The sequence below is a fragment of the Pundamilia nyererei genome, unplaced genomic scaffold (assembly GCF_000239375.1).
Source record: "Pundamilia nyererei isolate P.nyererei 1_Seehausen unplaced genomic scaffold, PunNye1.0 scaffold00012, whole genome shotgun sequence".
In the NCBI taxonomy this organism is placed as follows: Eukaryota; Metazoa; Chordata; class Actinopteri; order Cichliformes; family Cichlidae; genus Pundamilia; species Pundamilia nyererei.
In genome coordinates, this window is record NW_005187413.1 from 5,078,233 (window position 1) to 5,098,688 (window position 20,456).

Sequence of the window (20,456 nt, forward strand, 5' to 3'; positions counted from 1 at the left end):
AATGATCAGAAACAGAAGTATTGCAGAGCACATGTTCACTGGAATAATAGTGTGGTCTGTGCAGGGTGAGGTGTTATAATTAAAGACAGTTAGCTGTTCTCTAATCAGCCAGCAGTTACTGTGGCTCCATGGTAAACGGTCTGGGGCGCTCCCGTCTGCTCTCCTGCTCTGGCTCAGGGACAGGGAGGACATCCTGCGGAGGAGATCCAGTATAACGTCCTTGTCCCACAGCCGTGTGCCCAGCAAACCTCGTGAGTCAAGGCTTTGTGGTAAGTGTGGGTGGCTTCTCTCCTATGACTACTCCCTGACCAGATTTCTCTCATACCCTCTCACACACTCTTCGTCTGTAACTCCGTCTTTCCATGTGAATCATCCGGCAAATTTGATGAAGTTTATCCCCACAAATGCCATTTCACTTCCTGACCACGGTTTGACTGAAGGTGCAAATATCACTAATACTACATCAGTTTGGGAAAAACATGACACAAGCTCTGTTTGCCAACTTGCTGCCCTGTCACATGAGGATTGTGTATTACATCATGTGAACGCAAGCCTGTACAAACAGAAAAAGGCCAGCGGACTGCAAAGAGTAGTGCTCTTGCTCTTGTGCTAGTAAGGTGCTTGGAAAAGTTCAGCAGGTCCACCAGACTTAAGTCATTCCTATTAAAAAACCCATTCCCTTTCTGTGTCTGCTGTTGATGTGAGTAACAGTCAACTGGGGACTAGGAAAACACATCTAGTGTCATGTCTGCTTCTTCTCACGCTGAGTGCCAACATCAGCCTGCGCTCTGAGCTCTGCTCTTCATCCCATGATTACTGCATTTGTCCAACTCTTCCTTTCTGCGTTCACTGATGCAAGCCCAAGTGCATGTGAATATACTGTACCTGCATGTGAAAAGTCATAAACACAAAGTCAACATTCATAAATTTTCAAAACGTCCTCTTAGTTGTGTTTCCCAACACAGGAAAAAAGCCGGAGGAAGCAGAGCCGTTCTTGTCTCTTTCGGCCGGGTGCTTCCTGTCCTGATAGAGGCCAAGTAGAGATATCCCTGAAAGGAGCTGTTGGAACAGGGGAGGAAGAGCTGGGTGTTTTGGCCCCTGTTCAATGACTCACAATCTTATCTGGCCTGAGTTTGGTATGCATCCACTAGTCAGAGCTGAGAAAGGTTTTGGAGAATGTGTTTCCCCTCTCTAGTACAAATAGTAAATAATTGGCAGGCTGCTGATAGCGGCACTTCTGCGGACTCTCATATGAAAACACCTTTACATCCTGAATTCTATCCTACTTTCTCACCATACACACTACAGACACTCATTTAAACCAGTGCTTGTTTGACTCTTAATCTGAAAAGACAAGGACTGAAAGATTTAATTGGGATTTGTTTGGTCTTTCCAGCATTCCAGACAGTCTTCAAAGGAGCTACTTTCAGCACTTTAATGAGCATGAACTTAATTAGCGGGTCCTGGTGGGAACTCTTTGCAAGCTCACATCAAAAACAGACTGCAGTCATGAAGGATACGCTTAAAGCACGCTCTCATTGTAGAGCAGCAAGTTGCTTTATACAAACAAGAATCTTCATTTGCCTTAAAGTTCCTGCTTTTTCATAGAAACTATAATAATATGTGGTAGGTGATCACTTGTTGGCAAAGACAAACATTTTTTGTCTTTCAACTTTCAATTCGAATGCAAATCTGAGTAATCATTTAAAGGCAAGCTGCTTCTCCATCTGCCCAGTCTCTTTCTCTCTGCATGTTATTCTCCTGCGTGTTTATGACACCACAGAAGCTCAGTCTTTGGAAAAACACAATCATAAGTTTGTGGCGAGACTAATGTCAACAATAAGCTCCTCTTCCTCCTCATCCTGTCAGCAGATGAGGGTTACCGAAATACACACAAATAAATAATGAGCTGAGGAGAAAATGGTCCCTGGCTGACACTGGTGGCTAGAATAGCTGAGCTTATTCTTGTCAAGGAAACATGACTGGCAATTAGATGGTCAGATACTGTCACCTACAAATGAAGGACACTGGGACTCATGTCACTGAAGTCACATGCTCATGGAAAAGTCTCCACATTTTAATCTAAAGCTCTGTGCTCAAGTGTGTTCTGAGTTATTCCAGGGTATTAAAGCAGAGGAAGGCTTATTATCAGGCTGCAATTAGTCAAAGAGAGAGATAACTCCGATCTGCAGGAACCACATAATGGAAACTTTGAACGAGCTTTGGATGTTTTCTCTGTATTTCTCTGTTAAATTGTGTTCATTGTGTGCATAAGTATAATTATATATGGTATTAATAAGGGAAAACAAGCTTCAAAAATGACTTCTAAAGAAATAGACCAGGGCTTGAATGAGACCTGGATGCAAGCAGATGGTCACATGTGTCTTAAGCACTTTGACCTGGCCAAAGAATCTGTCTTCCTGTGCTGTGACCCCTCTCCAGTGAAGACGATTCAGAGGCGACGCCAAATGATGGAGTAATTACGTCAGGAGCGTCTCAGTAAACACATTTTTAGTGGACGATTTGTGTGTAAAGGACTTCAAAAACAGACTGTTGCTCTCAAGGTTTTGTTTGGAGTATAGAAAAAAATATGAAAATGTTTTGGTTAAGCACCAAATAAGAATGTCTGTTTCTCTGTCTGTTTGTCTGTTGCACAAGTGTAAACTCGGATGTGTGCAGACATCTTTCTATACTTGATTTTTTTTGCATGAGTCAATGTGAATTCATGTCCACATCTGTGAGTATAGCAAAGTCTGTTTTTTTACTCTCTTTACAAGGAAGTAACAAGCACAGTGTGCCCCATGAGCTCGGCGCACACCTCCCACACGCCTTCAGGCTCCAGAGGCCCTTGCAATGTTTGGTCTGAGGCGGCTCCCGGGCTGATTTACTTCCTGTCAGGGACCACAGCGGTGTGGGGAGGACAGCGTCTTCAGGGCTAGCCGGAAGGTGGAACGAAGACATAAACTGACATGCTTGTTGAATGTTAAAACACAACAACTGTTAACTGTACATTTCGTCCCCTCTTGAAAGAGAAACTGTCCGTTTTACTGAATCGGCTAGCGTATGCGGGAAAACTCAAAGGATGATCTAGGTTCGAGATTCAGAGTCAGTCTGGCTTTTATTACACTGCTGTGGCAACCTCAAAAAACTCGAGCTTCACTTGTTGCATGATTTAAAAATAAGTTGTGCAGTAGGGATAACCTATTATTTTTCTGCAGAGCTGAGAATAATCGGCTGGCTCCGAGATAATTACAGCCCTTATTTAAATAGACTGAATGTTCTTTCCATTCAGCGCTAAAAAAGCAACATGGTATAGAGATTCCATTGAAGCTCTGTTTTTGACTTCTGTTTTGCGTTAGTCTCAGGATCATAGCAGAGAATAACCCATTTTCCATTGTGTTTATTGCTTTAGGAGTAAGTACACAATAGATATGAAATCTAAAGCATGATATAGCATTTGGGGTTTTGTAGCTTGTAAACTTTGAATTCTGTTGCTCATAGACATACCTAATTAATATGAGTGTATGAAAGATGCAATATAAAGAAAGTCAACACAGTCGTTTTCTTTTTGTTTCTACAATGCAAGGTTGCAAGAGAACTGTGGCCTGTCCCTTGTATCATAGGGCAAGAGGCATGCTACACTGCGGACAAGTCGCCACTCTATTGGAGAGATAAAGCAGTGAGACGGACAGCTATTCATACATGTAGTCAGTTTAGAAGCTAACCTAACTTGCATGTCTTGGACTGCAGAAGAAAGCTGGGGTACCCATGCCATGTGTTCAGAGGCAGAAACATATCAGACTGCAATTTAATACATATGTTTTTACATTTCAATCAAACTCTGCTCGTTCCCTTAAAGGGTATTTATTTTGTTTTTCCTTCTTTCATGTATATAGTTACTGTATACCATTACAATGGTGCATTTTCATACTAAATATGCTGAAAGTCTGAAATAATGGGGTGTGTGCACAAGCTGTATGTTTAGAAGAAAACTGGCTTAAAGGGAGGTGGGGGGAACTGTGAATCATGCAAACCTGCTCTGGTAGCATTCATTAAAAACCAAAACTGGAAAAAAGAATAATAGGCTTCCTTTAATGGAATCAAGTTTTGGTGACTGAAAAGCCATGAAGAGAGTAAAAACTCCTATTTCCAGAGGGGACACATGCTGCAGTCTCTTGGTTGATAAACATATATTTTATACATAGGTTATATTCTAAAATGATAAAAAAGGAAACATTTCTATACTATGTATGACGAGGAAGGTGTTAAAATGTGTTGGTGAAGCTAGATCTGACCATAATCCCCTCTTTTCCAGTTTAATCCCAAAGTGTGACTTTGCATGAACCCTTAAGAAGGGGAACAATTGAATTTGTGCTTAAAATAAGACAGCAGTTTAGTTATTCATTTGGTTTAGTGTTCACCACATAGCCTCAAGGCTGTTATTGTGCCCTTACTGTTGAGTTTAGCACAAGACCGTACAAGGTTTTTTTCCCTGAAGCACTACATTTGGTGCCTAACATATGCGTCTGCACAGCCAACCTGCTTGTAATGTATGGAAAATGGGACATGGAGCCCAACTTTATTCTCCTGAATCCGATCATTAAGAGGCTTGTGTGAGCAGTGATCCAGAGCTTTACTGTTGTGAGGAATTAATGCGGCTGCTGCCCACAGCAGCTCAGGTAGTCTGGCTGATTTCATCAGGCATCCTAAATCCACGTGTGAATGAAACAAAAGACACTCTCACAAAGCGCATACTCTGCCCCGAATGACTCAGTCCCTGTCATCCAGTTCTGTTATGCAGACATTCATACACAATCAGTGACACACACACACACACACACACACACAAATGAAAAAATAGGATTTATTGAGCTCAGTGACTTTAGCCCATGTTTGGACTGCATCCACTATTGCACATGTGTTTTTCTGTCCTCTTAGTATACCTAGAGAGCAATGCTTTCTTAACCCTGTGGCTATAGATTTATGCCTCATTCACTACATATGCCCGCCTTTTCATGGTAAACCTTCTGATCTCCTTGGTGGACGACATCTGAAATCTTTATCAGAAAACTGGGGAGCCTCAGGTCCCCCTGTGCACTGTGCTTTAATATCTCCCAAGAGTGAACCTGAAGCAGGAAATCGTGGAAAGACAAAACTCCCCAAGCTATCAGTTGCTACTTAAGATTAATAGATTGCTACACCAAGTGAAGCTTAAACATTCTCCTCTTTACAAAAACACAGGAAACCTGGGATACTCGTCGGCTTAATGCCAGAAACGTCTGTTCAAAAGACAATACAGGTGTTACATTACAGGATACTGGTCATGTATTTCCTTGTAGGAACCTTGAGGAATCCCAAATACAGTCAGAACAAAAAATGAAAATGTAGGAAAAAGATTGGTGATGCACAATGAGTGTTGGTTGTGATACATAAAGCAGGGCGTACTGGGAGATACTTTCAATCTGTGTCAGCCAGTCCTGCTGAATTCCAGTGGAGGTGACTGTGAGCAGAATTGGCCTTGAATCAGTGGCTGGAGAGCAAGTCAAACTAGCGTGACATCCTCCATCATACCACAGCTGTCGTTTTCACAGCTTCTCCCTAAAACATCAGACACAAATCAGGCGGTTTGCGTGGGTTTCTGCGAATGAGATTATGTGTGAAAGCAGCCGAAAAGAATGTTCCCACATCTTAATACTGCCCAATATGCATATTTACCATAATAATAATTATTAACAGGACTTTGATTCAGTCATAGGATGAGCTTGCCAGCAACTCCCCCAGCCTCTGTCTAAATTGATCCTCAAATCCTGAAGACTAAACACACCCTGTCATCATCAAGGAGGCGGACTAGCTTGCTCCACCCATTAGTAACAGCAGGCTGTGGGTGCACTTGAACCACTCAACATAACAATGTTGAGGAGTGAGGCAATAATGACTCGTTATTGCTGCTTCAGATTACGTTGCACGCTGAAATAGAAAATACCTGTGAGTGACTCAGTTGAAACAAAAAGCCCTTTATTTCCCAGAAGTCTTTCTACCAATACAGGAAGTGATTAATGACTCAAGCAGCTGGATGACCCTCAGGAGTTTGGTACAGTTAATAAGAAGAAGTGCTATAATATGGTTTTATTTACATTGCAGTGATAAATGACAGCCCGTTGCCTGGGGATTTGTGTTTCGTTTCCACGGCATGAGCCAAGTGTGTGTGAGTCTGCCAGACCAAACCGCGATCCAGCAGAATACACAGTGATGTGTCAGCCATGTGCTTTGGCTGTGGCGCTCACAGCTGCACTGACTGAAGGAACGTCTGATCCCCAGTATGAAAAGTGAGGGGAAGATACAGTCAGGCTGAAATTAAAAGAGCATTTTTTTCTCACTTTGCTCTGTGTACAACTAAGCATTAACTGAACTCATTAAAGCAAAACCAAACAAAACAATCTTAGAACCTGATGGTAGCAACAGCACTGACCACCAGAACATTTTATTCACTGCTTTTGGTCTTTATACTGAGATAAGCTAATGCCGTTAGCTTGAAAACGTGAGAAGAATTGTCCAAGATAATTCCCCTAATAGAAAATAGCAAACAGGAACATTGTCAGGGATTTTGTTTGTTTGCTTACGTTTTTATGATAACTATGATAAGTGATTAATGTTAAGATATATAACTGTGGTTAGAAGGTTTACATATACTCATCATAGGCATGACTTTCATGGTAATTTGGGGGCTTTTAATTGTGTCTTAAAACTATTCTTTTTTTCAGGCTGGAATTGTACAGCATAAATCTTTAATGACTGAGGCTTAACTGGTTAAAAGACAAAAATTGGGCCCAAAAAGACACAAGGTTAAAAATATACATATATATTGATACAATCCACTATTATTTAGTTAAATGTTCTTTATCAAGTTGCACCTCAATTAGATGCTTTTGGTTGCTATAAACAAGGTTCTTGCATAAATCTGGCTGTATATTTAGCCATTCTTCTTGGCAAAATTGGTAGAGTTCATTTAAATTGGTTTGTGTCTATGTTATCCATTCCCAAACCAGTTTTAATATATGCGTTGGGACACCCAACTGTGTCCAGGGATCAGCAATCTAGCTATTGATCTGAGATGAAGTTGAAGATATTGGAGATAGCTCTCCTTTTTCATTATTCAATCCACTTTCTGCAATATACCAGTACCACTAGAAGCAAAACAGCCCCTTAGCATGATGCTGCCACCGCCATGCTTGACAACTAGCTCAGTGTTCTTAGGTTTGCTTCTCTAAACATACAACTTGTCATTGAGGCCAAATAGCTCAATTTTGTCTCATCTGACCATAAGGCTTTTCTCCAGGAGTCACTTTGCTTGTCTCTGTGGACAGTTTCAAATGTACATGGCAAACTCTTTGTAATCTGAAATGCTCACAAAATTACCACAGAAGTCAAAAGTTGCAGACCTTCCTTGCTTCTTCTTTAAATGCTTGGTAAAGCTTGAATTTTAGTCTAGAGCAGCACCTGGAATCTACTACACATTTACAAGCTTGATGTCACCACAACAATAAAGCTTGTTGCTGCTGTGTTTATATCAGTGCGAACTTTGGATTCTGTCTGGATATAGACGTAATTGAATTACCTCAGCAGGCAGGGGCAATCAATGCTGTGACCTCCACGCTGAATAAATCATTTACAGTAATATGCTTTTTGCTTTTTTGTTGTTGTTGTTGTTTTAACTCGTCTCCAACCACACTTAACTCTTCCTGTTAGTGAGCCACTGAAATCAGCTGAGGGAGCATAACTGACTTTTAAAATATACCCTTGTACTGGAACTGAGCCACACGGGGAAATTCCTTTCTTTTACAAAAGCATCTGAAAGGAAAATGAGCCAAAAGTGCTACTTTTTGAGGGGGAGATTACTGATTCTGGTGATTAAACTCAGTGTGAGTCATGGGGCTAAGTGAAAAGCTGTGTAATATTTCCTGAGAAGTATATTCTTTATGACACAAGTTCATTCATCTGCTGTCTCTGCCTGCTTATCTTCCACCCTGACTTAGTTTCCCCCCCCCCCCCCCTCTCCCTCTATAACTTTATATGGCACTTCCTGTGGGTGATGACATCATGATGTGGCTCACAGGCAGAGAGAGGACGGAGGGCTGAAGTGGGAGGAGAGAAATTTTCGGTGAAGTCTATTTATCCCAATGAATGTGTCTCTTTTGTGGAACATGGAAAGGCAGATTGAGCGCACTCGAGCTGAAATACACACAGGCGCTTTTAACTTTGCTTGATTATTTTTATGCATCTTTCAACTCTTTATTTTTAGTCTTATCTTTTACATATGAGTATTTCCTGCAACATCTATCAATATATAGTTTGCATTTGAAATCTTTTAATCCAAACTCTGGTGTTTAAGTTATTAATTCAACTTGCAAAACATTCTCTTTTCCCTGCTGGTCACAACTGGTCTAGAGGAATCCCAAAAATGCACCTAAAATTCTAAAAGGGGGATTAGGGAGGTTCTGGTCCTTTTAAGGGGCATATCTGTAACTAAAATCCTTTTGGGCCTCTCAGACTGAAAGCAAGCAGTAAAGAATTCACAATTTCAAGCAAAAGAACAGTGTGTTCTCTCCACACACGCACACACCTCTGCTTTCTGTCACATATTGAGTCAACATACACGCTGTCTGTAGCTATTGTATCATTGTGTTTGGTTAGTGTGCATGTCAGTGTTACATTTGTTTAGCCCAGTTAGGTTTGGTCACAGTTAATGCAACACCACCTAAGGTCTAAATAGGCTAAGCAGCTGGTAATTGGAGGTGTGAGGGACTGCATATTCCAGATTACTCATGTATTTCCATAACAAGAAAAACTGTAGAATATTGAACTTGTTGCCTTTCCTCAGCGACTGATGGGAGCATTATCTCAGGTAAATAGAGAACAGGTCCTGCTGAACGAAAATGCCCAGGGTGATCTGATAAATGAGTAGCTAAACCATCTGAGCCCCATTCAGCTGGCAGGAGAATTACTGCAGAGATAGGAGGGGTTCTGGCTTTGTTTCTTTGCCTACTGTTTGTGTTATCCACTCTGAAGCCATCCCTATTACTGCCTCTGTCTTCGTGCAGATCTGCACAGCTTACTTTTGGGCAGTCTATTGTTTATGAAACAGCAAAGATGACACCTTTTATAGTACGGTATAACACAGGTCATTGAACGGAAAGTTTTAAAAGGCAGAACTTGCAAGATGGCATTTTAGTCTGGCACCAGTAAGTTTACGGCTTTAACTTTAGTTTATGTATACTTTTTCTAAACGTTCTGGGGAAAATGTATCATTAACTGAACCATGGTTGCATTTATTCATTGTGTGATAAATGTGTCCCAGTGGGACAGTTTATCACCTGACTGTGTCCTTGATTTCAAACCTGCTCTGTCCAGAGATATATGGAGCCCTGCAGACTTTCACCGCATCACATAAGTCAACCTATGTTAAGTCTTTTAAATATATTCAAGGCTGACATGCAGTGCATATGCACTCAGCTTTCTGTGCTTCATGCACACTGCAGACTGGTGGAAAGGAAGCCTGTGGCTTTAAGGAAGGCGGAGCCACTGGGTCGCCAGTGTAGTGAGCCTATAAGAGATAGCTCAATACAATAGACTAGTAGACTTATCTAGAAGTGTCACAGTAATGCCTGAGTGTCGCCAAGTCTTTGGCGACCTGTTCCTGATGCAACTGAAAACTGGCGATTACAGATTCAAATCGAACCCCGAAATAAACTGAGGCGCTGCATTTTACCAAAGAGGACTTTAGGGGTCAGTCAGCGGAGAGAACTGCGAAGTGAATTAGGTGAGTTCAAAAAGTGAATTGAAATGTCTGTTTAGAGCCACTGTGTGGATCCATGTCTTGTCTGTCTGTTGTTTTGTATGTCGGTGCCAGCACGGCAGACACAATTGCTTAATGCAACTTGAGATCTTATTCGGATTATTTTTTTTATTTCATTTTATTTTTATTTCTATATCTTATGGTTGTTTTTGATTGTTTTTCACTGACAGAGCCGTATACTAAGAGGAACAACTTAGTCCAGAGCAAAATGATTAAAAAACTTACAATATAATAATCTAAAAAAAAGAAAAACGGAGGGAAACGTGTGAATATGTATCTCTATGTGTTTGTCTATACTGATAACTATAAAGGATACGTGTTTTATATTCTTTATAGGTCTGCAATGGCACAGAAGTTATATAATCGTTCTCTTTAATTCTTAAGCTGCAATATTAATTTAGGTCTTTTCCTCTTAAACAAAAGGGAAATACAATTCACTGTGTATCATCATTGCCAAATAGCTGACTGTGTGTTGTGGCGTGAGTCACCTGCCTGCTGGAGGGCTTTTAACCATTATTATCTCAATCCGGTAAAGTGAGGGGGGTGTGCGCACTGTTTGCTTGCAGCACAGGTAGAGCGAGTATGGTTGCTCGGAAACCGCTGCAGGGGTGTCGTGAGCGGGGTGTGAACTCCTGTCAAGGCCTGAGGGTGACGGCCGTAAGCTTGAATTCAAGGCAAACCGGTGGTGTTTTACATCACTAGGAAGCTCAGCGGACCCCCTCCTTTCTCGAGCCCACTGCCACTGAGTTGTCTTCGTAGTTAGCCTTGGCTTGCCTTCTTATTGTATAAACAGATAAGTCACATTTGACCATAAGAAGGCCCACATTCTCCAGCCGGATTATCTGATTTAACCGACTTGGACATCTGCATGACTACATCATTTGTGTAATCCTGTTGCCTGTAAATGCTAATATGGTTAACCGCCAGGATGAACTGTCTTTGCACCTGTTGCAAGAGGAAGCACAAGCCCCTGGGGGTTCATTATCAAGGATCATGTTGCTTCCCGTCCCCGCCGAACCGAATCGATGGCCCTGGCCAGGGGGATTGCATGCCTTCTTGGGCAGTTTGGCTCAGACTGATGGCTCAGGCTTCCTGTTGTTTTAGAGCTTTGTTTCGCTCCAGCTGTCAGGCTAGCACATAAATATGGCTCATAAGAGACCAGGAACGAGGGAGCCGTGTTCTTTTCAGTCATCACTCCTACATTGTCAGGAGGACAGTGTGGCTCTAGCTGTGCATGCACCTCTTTAGTAGTTTCCAGAAGAGATGATTCTGAGGACGCATTGTAATCGTGTAATAATGATGTCTAATTAAACTCAGTCATGGAACAAAAAGCAACTGCGCTCACCCCTGATGCACTATTTTTAAGGCTCATCTAAAACACATTTTATGACTTTCTAGGCTTTCTCCACTTGAGACTGAAACCCAGTTGAAACATTTAAACTCTATTTGAGGCCATTTATTTTGCATTTACTCTATGTATGCCCCAGAAATATTAGATTACTCCCCCTTTGAATAATGTACACATTGTTTATACAGCCCTGACACATAGTTGACATGACACGAGCATTCGGTTCATTTGGCGTGGGGGCGTTCTTGCAACATCAGGTATATCTGTGGTAACAGGAGGAGCCCCCTTGAACTTTCCTGTTCAAGAGGAACAGGATTGCAAAACACCAGCACAGCACAGTCCAGTTTTAAAATAAACTAAACTTATTAAGCGACACAGTCTGCAGAAATTGAAATTCGAAAGTTGGTTACACAGTTCACACCCATGAATGCAATGCTGAACTCAGGCTCATGGAGTTTGCAAGCCACAGGTGAAATGTAAAGCTCAGTACCTCTCTATAGGAAAAGAAAAAAAAATGGGTGTATTTTTTCTTCTTTTGTTTTCAGCTGACACAGCTACACCTTTGTACTAACACGGTAAATAAAATGTAAAACATGAAGGGTAATACAACTTTTTCATAGCATGTTTTGACACAATGTGTTAGCAATGACTCTAATGAAGGTCCTGTTCTATTATAATGCAAGATCTAAATCGTATGTTAGTAACACCTGTGTTTACCTTCGATTTCATGTCAGAATGCTTTTGTGATAAAGTAGTTCTACACTGGTTCTCCAAACCCACAGCAAGTGTGTTTACATGCCATTTAATTCAGGTCTACAAAAGCAGACATGACCAGTAGTGACCTTTTCCACCATCTATTGCTTTCATGCTTTGAATGAGGAATACTGTGAATAGAACATTTTGAAAGGCACGTTCTCCAGGTGTGCTCGGACACCAGTGTCCTGAAGGCCATAGGAAATTGTTGTCACCCAAAAGCCATTATTAAAGATCTGGTCTAATGAGAATCACCTGGCTCTGCTTTTAGAGCGTTTTTAGTGTCCTATACGATGATCTGTTTCACTTGACCTACTTTTGATTTTATTTATTTATTTTTTTTGCCAATTCATTCATGGCTGTTTTTTAATATAGGTACACCAGAAGCAGGGGCAGCCAGCCGGGCGATCTGAGTGTTTCCTGGCTTTGATGCGACCCGAGGGTGCCTGGAGCATGTCCACAGTGGGCCTGACTGCCCAGGAGATCTCTTTTCCCATAGAAAACCCCTTTCTCCGGGGCAGCTACTGTCACAGCATGGCTGGATCTAAACCCTCCTGGCGCGATCGCCATGTACTGGACAAGTGAGTGTTGTGGTGCACTTCATTAGAGAAAGACTTTAGAAAGGATGTGCATGTCATGTTGAAATTGCATGGTTCAGGTTAGTCTTACATTTTCTGTTAATTTCAATATGTCACATTTCTGTGACGAAGCACTGCTGTTCTGAAACGTCATTCTTCTTTTCTAGCAGCTTCTACTTCAGTATGGACAGGGCAAACATAGATCACAGCTATCGTGCCCAGCAAAAGGAGCCACCTCCAAGTTATGAGAGTAAGTTAAATATCTTTATTTCCTTTTTTTTCTTTTTCATACAGGATGTACCTTTTAAACTACACAAATGCTGCATTGCATGAATTCTCTTTCATTGTTTGTTATTTCACATACTGGACATATTGTTGTAACCTGAATATTATAAAGTCAGTGTAGTATTATAGTATTCGATTTTTATTGTCTTTAATTTACTTTAATTATCTATCAATCTGCCACTTGTCTGATGGTTATTATTTTTTCAACTTACTTTTTTGGCAGGACATAAACACAGTCCCAACTCACAGAGAATACTCTCAAAGAAATCCCGGCCTTCCCAACTCTTCCTGTCCTCCAGCAATGAACCTTCCACCCCAAGTCCTGCTGATGATGACCTGCTGATGAGGCTGTCATTTAACGAGTTGAACAGCCCACCACAGACACCTAGCAGATGCTCTAAGCCTCTACCCCCTATTCCCCCACAGACAGATATCTCCCATGAGCAGGCTATGGACAGTGAGGTAGAATTTTTCACAAGTTCAGACGACAGCTGCCGCCTGGTGTCTGATCAATTTTCTAAATCAGCTTTTAGAAATCCTCTATCTCACCGGAGCTTCAAGGACTGTGGGCAGATTAACTACGCTTACTACGATGGGCCATTAGGACCGCAAAGCCCGCAGCAACCCCAACAGCACCATCAGGCAAATCCTCTGCAGGAAGTACGGGAACAGTATGAGCAGCAGCCACAGGAAAGACCCGCTCAGAGGAGGCTACGACGCTCTCTCTCTGGACCAGCTGGATCTTTACACAAGCTGCCACGACCCACATGCCCAAAAAGGTACCCCAACAATATGGATAAACAAGAGGTTCCCCCTCCTATACCTCCACGTAACGTCAAGACAGATTGCAGGCGCTGGTCAGCAGAAGTCTCATCTGGGGCTTACAGCGATGAGGACAAACCACCCAAACTGCCTCCAAGAGGCCCTCTGTCCACAGGCAGCTCCCGCACTCCCAGCCCTAAGAGCCTCCCAACATACACTAACGGGGTGATGCCCCCAACCCAAAGCTTTGCACCAGATCCTAAGTATGTAAGCGGTCGGAGTTTACAGAGACAGAACAGTGAGGGCTCCCCATGTATCCTTCCTATTATGGAGAATGGCAAGAAGGCCAGCACCACACATTACTACCTTCTGCCTCAGCGGTCTCCTTTTGCAGACTCGCCTTGTGACTGCCACACCAGAAAGAAAGCACAGGTGGATTTTGTTTGAAAAGTTTTTGTGGAAGTAATAGAAGACTATACTGTACATGCGCAAAACCCACTTGACAAAATGGTGAAATTGGACACCAACAACCTTTTAAAACTGCTGCTTTTACCTTTTTTCTTTTTTCTTTTTGTAATACCCCTTATGTATTTTGAACACACAGGGTATTTGCGCACTGTGTACAGTTACTGGTAATATTGAAAAGATATTTTCTGTGAAAACCATGTCTAACTAAAGATTGTGGGCAAAGTTCAACAGTCTGTAGCTTATTTTTTTAAAATATATTTTAATTTTATGAAATCCAATATTTTGCTCTGTTTTAGTAAAGATGTGGTACGGCCAGAAAGTACAAGCGGGCCTTGTACCTTGTGTGCTCAGTGTTTTGTGTCTGATGTGGTGTGGATGTTTTGTGAGATGCACTGGGGCTTTTTGATGGTGCTTTTGCATCTCACAAGGGACAAAAAGGTCAGTAATGTAACCATGTATCACTTAATATATGAAGTCTAAATACAAGCCCGATGAATTTATAACAAAATGAAGGATTCTAGCACGTGCCGATTCTGTGTGCTATTATATCAATACTGATATGGGTTTCGCGCCTTGATGTAGTGTCAGTCTTACTCAGGCTGACTACTTCAAAGTAAATTTGTGTTGTGTTTTGTTCTTTGTTTGTTTTTTCACCCCATATGGCACATTGTCATGGTACATTTTGTACCAGTAGGTGGGTTCATTACTAGTAGCTAACCATATTTCTTTTGGATTGTCCAGTGCAGCTGAGTATGGTGTAGCGTCTTGAGTGTATTTGTGTGTGTATGTGCAGTGGATGTGTTTGCGCATATGTGCATGTGAACAGCAGTTGGGAAAAGTGTTTAATTAGTAAAGAATTGTCAACAATGCTTGTTACTGTGCAACACTTGTTAGCAGTGCCCGCTTTTTAGTAGAGCCTTCTAAGAAGTGCACACATTTGATTTATTTCTGTCAGTCTCCAGATCTGTTTTATTGCACAGGAACTGGTCTGTTGACTGTCAGTGAATGTGTGCTGTTCTTCCAATTGAAGCTACTTCTTTTTCTTCTTCTTTTTTTCTGGTCAAGCTGTGAGTCATTGCTTGAAACACATTTGCCTCAAGTACTACCTCACTTTGATATTATCCTTATACCTTTACAAACTCCCTGCTTTAAATTGTGTTCACAGGTGAAAATTGAAATTGTAATCCACGAGCGATGAGGTAACGGCTCCATATGTGACCTAACACTTGTAGGAAAAGACAATGAATTCAAACGCAAAATCTGTTCTAACCGGATATCCTAATATGGAGATTTTAGATGAAATAGATTTTAGATGAGAGATGTTTGACTAATCTGTTAATACAAATGCATTACAAAGACAGTACAGGGTTTACCTACCTGACACAGACTTTCCTGTTCTGCACATGCATTCCTGCCTTACATGATTGCAGTGGGTGTGGTCTGAAAGACTTTGGCTGCTGGCAGCCTACAAAATGTATGATTTTTCTTTTTTTTTTTAAATTGTTGTACATTATCCACAAGGCGTCAGGATGATATAGAAAATGTAGCACATGTATTGAAGTAACCCTTGGTATCAAACACGGTGTTCAGTTTGGGAAACAAATAACTGCTAAGGTCAATCGGTCATTGAAGTATCTTTTTTTCTTCTCTTCCTTCTGTTCACAGATCTTACCAACACAATGTTGCTTTTGACTTAAATGTTTGGAAAAATGTTTACATCATACACAAAAAAACAAACTATTTAATCTTAAGGTATTCATATGTCTTATTAGAAATGTTAAAACAGAATGAAGACTAGTTTATCAAGAGATAACACTCTGCTGTGGCGAAGACATGCACTGGGAGAGTTCAGTATGCTGTGTACAGTATTTAACAACTCCATTTGTTATTATGAATAGTTGATAAGTATATAGTCTTTAAAAAGAAAGCAATAATAAAGTGACTTATTTATAAGCTTGCTTCGTCCTGTGTCTTGAACCTGTCAAGAGTGAACTCTCAACTCAGCTGTTTGGCCTGTTTTATCACCCACACGCCCTCATGGTGTACTTTATTGTGACTGGCTTCGATCCAAAGAAAGAAGAGTGACAGGTGTACAGTAGAATGCCTTCCTCTTCCTGGTTATAACTAAATTTCCTCCTGCACGATTGCTTCATCGTTCCTTGGCAGCGGGCTTTGCACCCACTGCTTTTAAAGCCCTTTTAACACTGTTACAAGTGTTTTATTCTCAGTTTGAATCCTTGTGGTTAGGCGTGGAGCCAAAACCACAGTAAACCCCATTAGAGGTCAAATAATTACTAAATGAGCCACAGTTCAGCTCCAATTACAATACTGGCGGAGACCTTAGTGATTTGTATTTCTGCTGATTTGCTTAAGACAGTGACTTCTCTCAATGAAACAAAAGGTGACAGTTTAAGTTAAGTTGTCTAGGCCACCTGAAAACCTTTTCACTTGGTTCTTGCTTAGGTGAGTTACTAAGCAACAGCATGCATGTTGACTATAGCTACCAAAGAAAGACTCACTGCGCTTTTAAAATAATTGCTGGAGGCAAGAAAGACAAAAAAATAGGTAAATTAACAGGAAGACCGGTTTGCATTCAGATTGAACATAGTTTATTAATCGGTATTCTAAGATCCTTTCCCTTTAGTGGCACTACAAGTCACAAATGCATTAAGTCATAATGGACACAAGACTTATATTTCTCTCTGTAGCCACAATTTCATAGAAACTGGAACAAAAGAGATCCTGAAAGTTCTATTTTTTTTTTCTCTCCATTAAATTTCAACACCCCATACACAAACATACAATATGTATGGCTTATCTTTCAGTTTCTCATCAAATACATTTCCTGCCTCAATGAATTAAACTCTGGCACTCTGGAGGCATTAATGAGTGAAATAAACTAATTTCTGTGATAAAAATATTATGATTTTTGTAATTATTCCCTTAATTGCTATACAAATTCTACTTTGCTGGTTACACTACAGTTCTTTGTGTTAAAGAGCCCATATATGTTTAGGTGTTTCTGTAGGACTTCATAGGTCTACACTATAGAAATAAAAAGTAGGAATGGTCATATTGGAGAAGTGCTGATGATGCAGTATATCTATAGCTAGACTATCCACAATCTCATATATTTTCAAGAGAGGATGGAGAAGTATGGATTGTGTGTCTTCCTCTACTCCATCACACAGAGGAACGCACATACACACACAAAACAAAAATCATGAAGCTAGACTAAAAAATAAGTTCCATTGTTTGCATTAACTTCATGTTTAGGCGTAACTTTTCTTATCGTTTGCTGTGAGGTGATTTGTAAATATTTAACTCGGGCTGCAGTGCTGCTGGTTAAATTTTATTCAGGTCACAGTACCTGTGTAGGAAATATAGAACATCAAGCAAAGGTAAAGAACTTGCTCAGTGTACCACCTCTATTGAGGCACTAGGTGGAGACAAAACCAAATCAAGGGCTTATCTCAAAAGAACCAAAGTTAAGTTTGTTTTTCTATTATGAATCAGCTGCAAATACATGCAAAAGTAGTTTGATTTCCTTTCTATGAAAAAAAAAATCGTAAAATTCCATTAAAGGCCATGGTCTGTGTCTCTTTCTCCTTTGACTCTTCAAAAGCGAAACACTTAAAATAAGCACATCTATGCCATCTAGTGGCAGGTGACTGTGGACTGCAGAGCCCTAGTCTGGATTATTTTCTTGTTGGGGTGTCAAAGTTTTTTTGTTTTTTTTAATGGATAAAAATAGAGATGCTGTTTAAAAAGCAAAAACGAACAAAAAACAGAAGCACCTATCTGATACAGTAAAACCATTGCATAGATACTGTGTAACATTTTAACTGAACAGATGTTTAACAAATATGCAAATGTGTGTATTTGAATGCTACAGTAAGCATTTTTTGTGTTTCACTACTGTTAGATGTTAATTGTAACAAGCTCAATAGAGATATATCATAGAGTATAAGCAGTAGCTAGCCCATATTGCATATTGTTTAATAACACTAAAGACAAAATTAACTTGTTATTTAACAAAATTATCTATAGATAATACAGTGGGTTTCTCAGTTTGTGCATTCAGAAAATGTAGATTTTCCAGGCAAAAACTTCAGGTTAAAAGAGATTTATTATTATTTTTACTATTTGAACAGTGCTGAGAAAGATATGTCAAGATAGGATAAAAAGAGAAATGGTGCTCCATGATATGTTGGTGCGGAAAATAATATACGTGCAAAAACATATGCATTAAATTTAAGTTCTTATAAATAAATGATAAATAGCAAAACAACTTCAAAATGTTTTAAAATTAAAAGATGATAGTTCTTACTGATCTTTAAGTAAGATTATTAGCGATTAAAACAGTAACTAATTGCTTAATTTTATATAATATAGTGAATATATCAGTTTCTAAATGTTTTCTGATCTATAAGTGCCTGCCAGTCCCAAGTTGGAAATTCCTGAAAGACAAAGTCAAAAATCATATTTTTAAACATTGCTGAAAAATAGTTTAAAATAATTATTGCATTATTAATAACTAATCATAAATAATTATTATAATAAATCTCTGAATATGATAGTAATTAGAGTAAGACATACGTGTATCAGTGAAGTCAAAGAAATCTCCCTCAAGAAAAGACAATCTTCTCCTCTGAGAGTTGCTCCTTTTCCTAAAAAAGAAAAGGATGCTTGTTTGTGTTTTTACTCAATGACTGAACACAAAAAGCGATTTTTTTTTTCCAGAGTACATTACAGGAAAACGCGCAGAAGGCATCATAACCCACCAAGTATACGTATGTCTCCTTTTGAAAATGACAGCGATGACGATTATAATGAAGAGCAGGAGCGCTACTGCGAGTGAGCCAAACAGTGCTCCATAGAAACCTGGACCTCGGCGGAAAAGGTCACATTGTGGACCATAAAACTGCTCCAGGCTGGTTTCGTAGCACCTGGGTAAAATTCAAAAGAGGTTTAATAAAAATAGTTTTTACAAAAAAAACTAGATAGATAGATAGATAGATAGATAGATAGATAGATAGATAGATAGATAGATAGATAGATAGATAGATAGATAGATAGATAGATAGATAGATAGACAGATAGACAGACAGACAGACAGACAGACAGACAGACAGACAGACAGACAGACATTTTATTACCTGCAGACTGGGCCTCTGTAAATGTCATTTAAACATTCTCCGTGTCCATTGCAGTAATCAGGGTTTCTTTTGCATGGTCCAACACACTGCCATTGACCATTACTAATCTCTTCAGTGTAATTAGCAAACTGAGTGCAGTTAATAAAAGGCTTCAACTCTGTGATATCTACAAGATTTCAAAACATATATATATATTCAACATACTATAATGTAAAATAAACAGGACAAATTTTTAAAAAAATGGATAAAGAATGGCTGATTGTGCTTTACATTTAGAACAACATACAACACACTTACTAGTAATGGCAGGTGCCTCAAAGCTGAGATCATTTAACTCCACACTTTGATTACCAAAAGCCAAAGAAATTTTGTTGAGGTTATTTGCATTTTGTAGGATATTCTTCAAAACCACACTAAGATGAGTGTTAATAAACTCGATTTGAGTTTCATTGTTTTGATACTGATACTCCGCCAGGCTCTTTGCAACAACACTTCCTTCACTACAAAAAATGGTAGAAATGTTATGAGAAAACAGCTATCTCTTTCTTAAAAGGTAATAATAAATGTAACAAATAGTTTAATAAATGTTGAAGGAAAATTTACCTTAATTTGATTACTTTAACTGTTTTATAGGCCTGGGGATCTGCTTGTCTACACAGGCTTCTGAGCTGTAAAAAAAAAAAAAAGGACAGAAGGGATTATGCAACATTTCAGGTAAAAGATTTAAATAATTTTATATTTTTTTGTATTACAAAATACTTTGTAATACTAATTAAAAATAATAACTCATAATATTAAATATGAAGAAAATTATCTGTACCTGTGCTTCTAATTTGTTGATGAATATCTGTGATTCAGGTGAAGTTAAATTAAGAAAAGCCTGGATAAAAGTGACGTTGAATTTGAAAGTAATGTTTACTTTGCGCACGGGTGCAGTATCTACAAAAAAATTGAAAGATTTTAAAAGCCATTTATGACAACATTTTACCTTGGACATGCAAAAGTGGGGGAGAAAACACAGATATAACGCAAGAAGTCAAAATATCAATTTATGTAAAAGGTAATGAAAATATATTATTTTTAAGAAAAACTATACGGAAATGAAAAACCTCACCAATGATTGGGACAGTGTTGTTTTCTCCATAAGAACATGAGTCTCCATAGGCAAAATCTTGGCACACAATTGTTGTCAAAGAGGATGTCAAATTTGTGGGGAGAGTAATTGATGAAGAAAAACTAACTGTTGCTGA

The 20,456-nt window shown here is 39.6% G+C and overlaps 2 protein-coding genes across 4 annotated transcripts in view; one reads left to right on the plus strand and one right to left on the minus strand.

The window, feature by feature from the left end:
- Positions 1-9,642: 9,642 nt before the first annotated feature.
- errfi1a (ERBB receptor feedback inhibitor 1a) lies at positions 9,643-15,994 on the plus strand. 3 transcript variants are annotated; one of them, XM_005724634.1, is made up of 4 exons: positions 9,643-9,817; positions 12,330-12,535; positions 12,700-12,782; positions 13,041-15,994. In XM_005724634.1, exons 2-4 carry the CDS (start codon positions 12,384-12,386, stop codon positions 14,024-14,026), a joined length of 1,221 nt encoding a protein of 406 aa, XP_005724691.1. In that variant the 5' UTR covers positions 9,643-9,817; positions 12,330-12,383; the 3' UTR covers positions 14,027-15,994. The 3 variants fall into 3 exon arrangements, with proteins under 3 accessions (XP_005724691.1, XP_005724692.1, XP_005724693.1); XM_005724635.1 differs by having other exon boundaries at positions 12,703-12,782; XM_005724636.1 differs by lacking the exons at positions 9,643-9,817; positions 12,330-12,535 and adding an exon at positions 12,559-12,612 and having other exon boundaries at positions 12,703-12,782.
- Positions 15,995-18,440: 2,446 nt separating this feature from the next.
- LOC102201193 (mucin-3B) overlaps positions 18,441-20,456 on the minus strand; it is a 39,494-nt gene continuing 37,478 nt past the window's right edge. Inside the window, exons 2-9 of the mRNA XM_013908569.1 lie at positions 20,321-20,452; positions 20,027-20,145; positions 19,810-19,874; positions 19,504-19,706; positions 19,207-19,372; positions 18,832-18,996; positions 18,647-18,717; positions 18,441-18,507 (exon numbers count right to left, since the gene is read on the minus strand). Coding sequence (XP_013764023.1) covers positions 18,458-18,507; positions 18,647-18,717; positions 18,832-18,996; positions 19,207-19,372; positions 19,504-19,706; positions 19,810-19,874; positions 20,027-20,145; positions 20,321-20,452 — 971 coding nt within the window. The 3' untranslated portion in view covers positions 18,441-18,457. The remainder of the gene's footprint in view (positions 18,508-18,646; positions 18,718-18,831; positions 18,997-19,206; positions 19,373-19,503; positions 19,707-19,809; positions 19,875-20,026; positions 20,146-20,320; positions 20,453-20,456) is intronic.

Excerpts from the sequence above, each read along its gene's own strand:
- errfi1a (XM_005724634.1), top strand. The coding sequence starts at position 12,384 with ATGCGACCCGAGGGTGCCTGGAGCATGTCCACAGTGGGCCTGACTGCC. Across the intron at positions 12,536-12,699 it reads GATCGCCATGTACTGGACAA|CAGCTTCTACTTCAGTATGG; the intron begins GTGAGTGTTGTG and ends CTTCTTTTCTAG. Across the intron at positions 12,783-13,040 it reads GCCACCTCCAAGTTATGAGA|GACATAAACACAGTCCCAAC; the intron begins GTAAGTTAAATA and ends CTTTTTTGGCAG.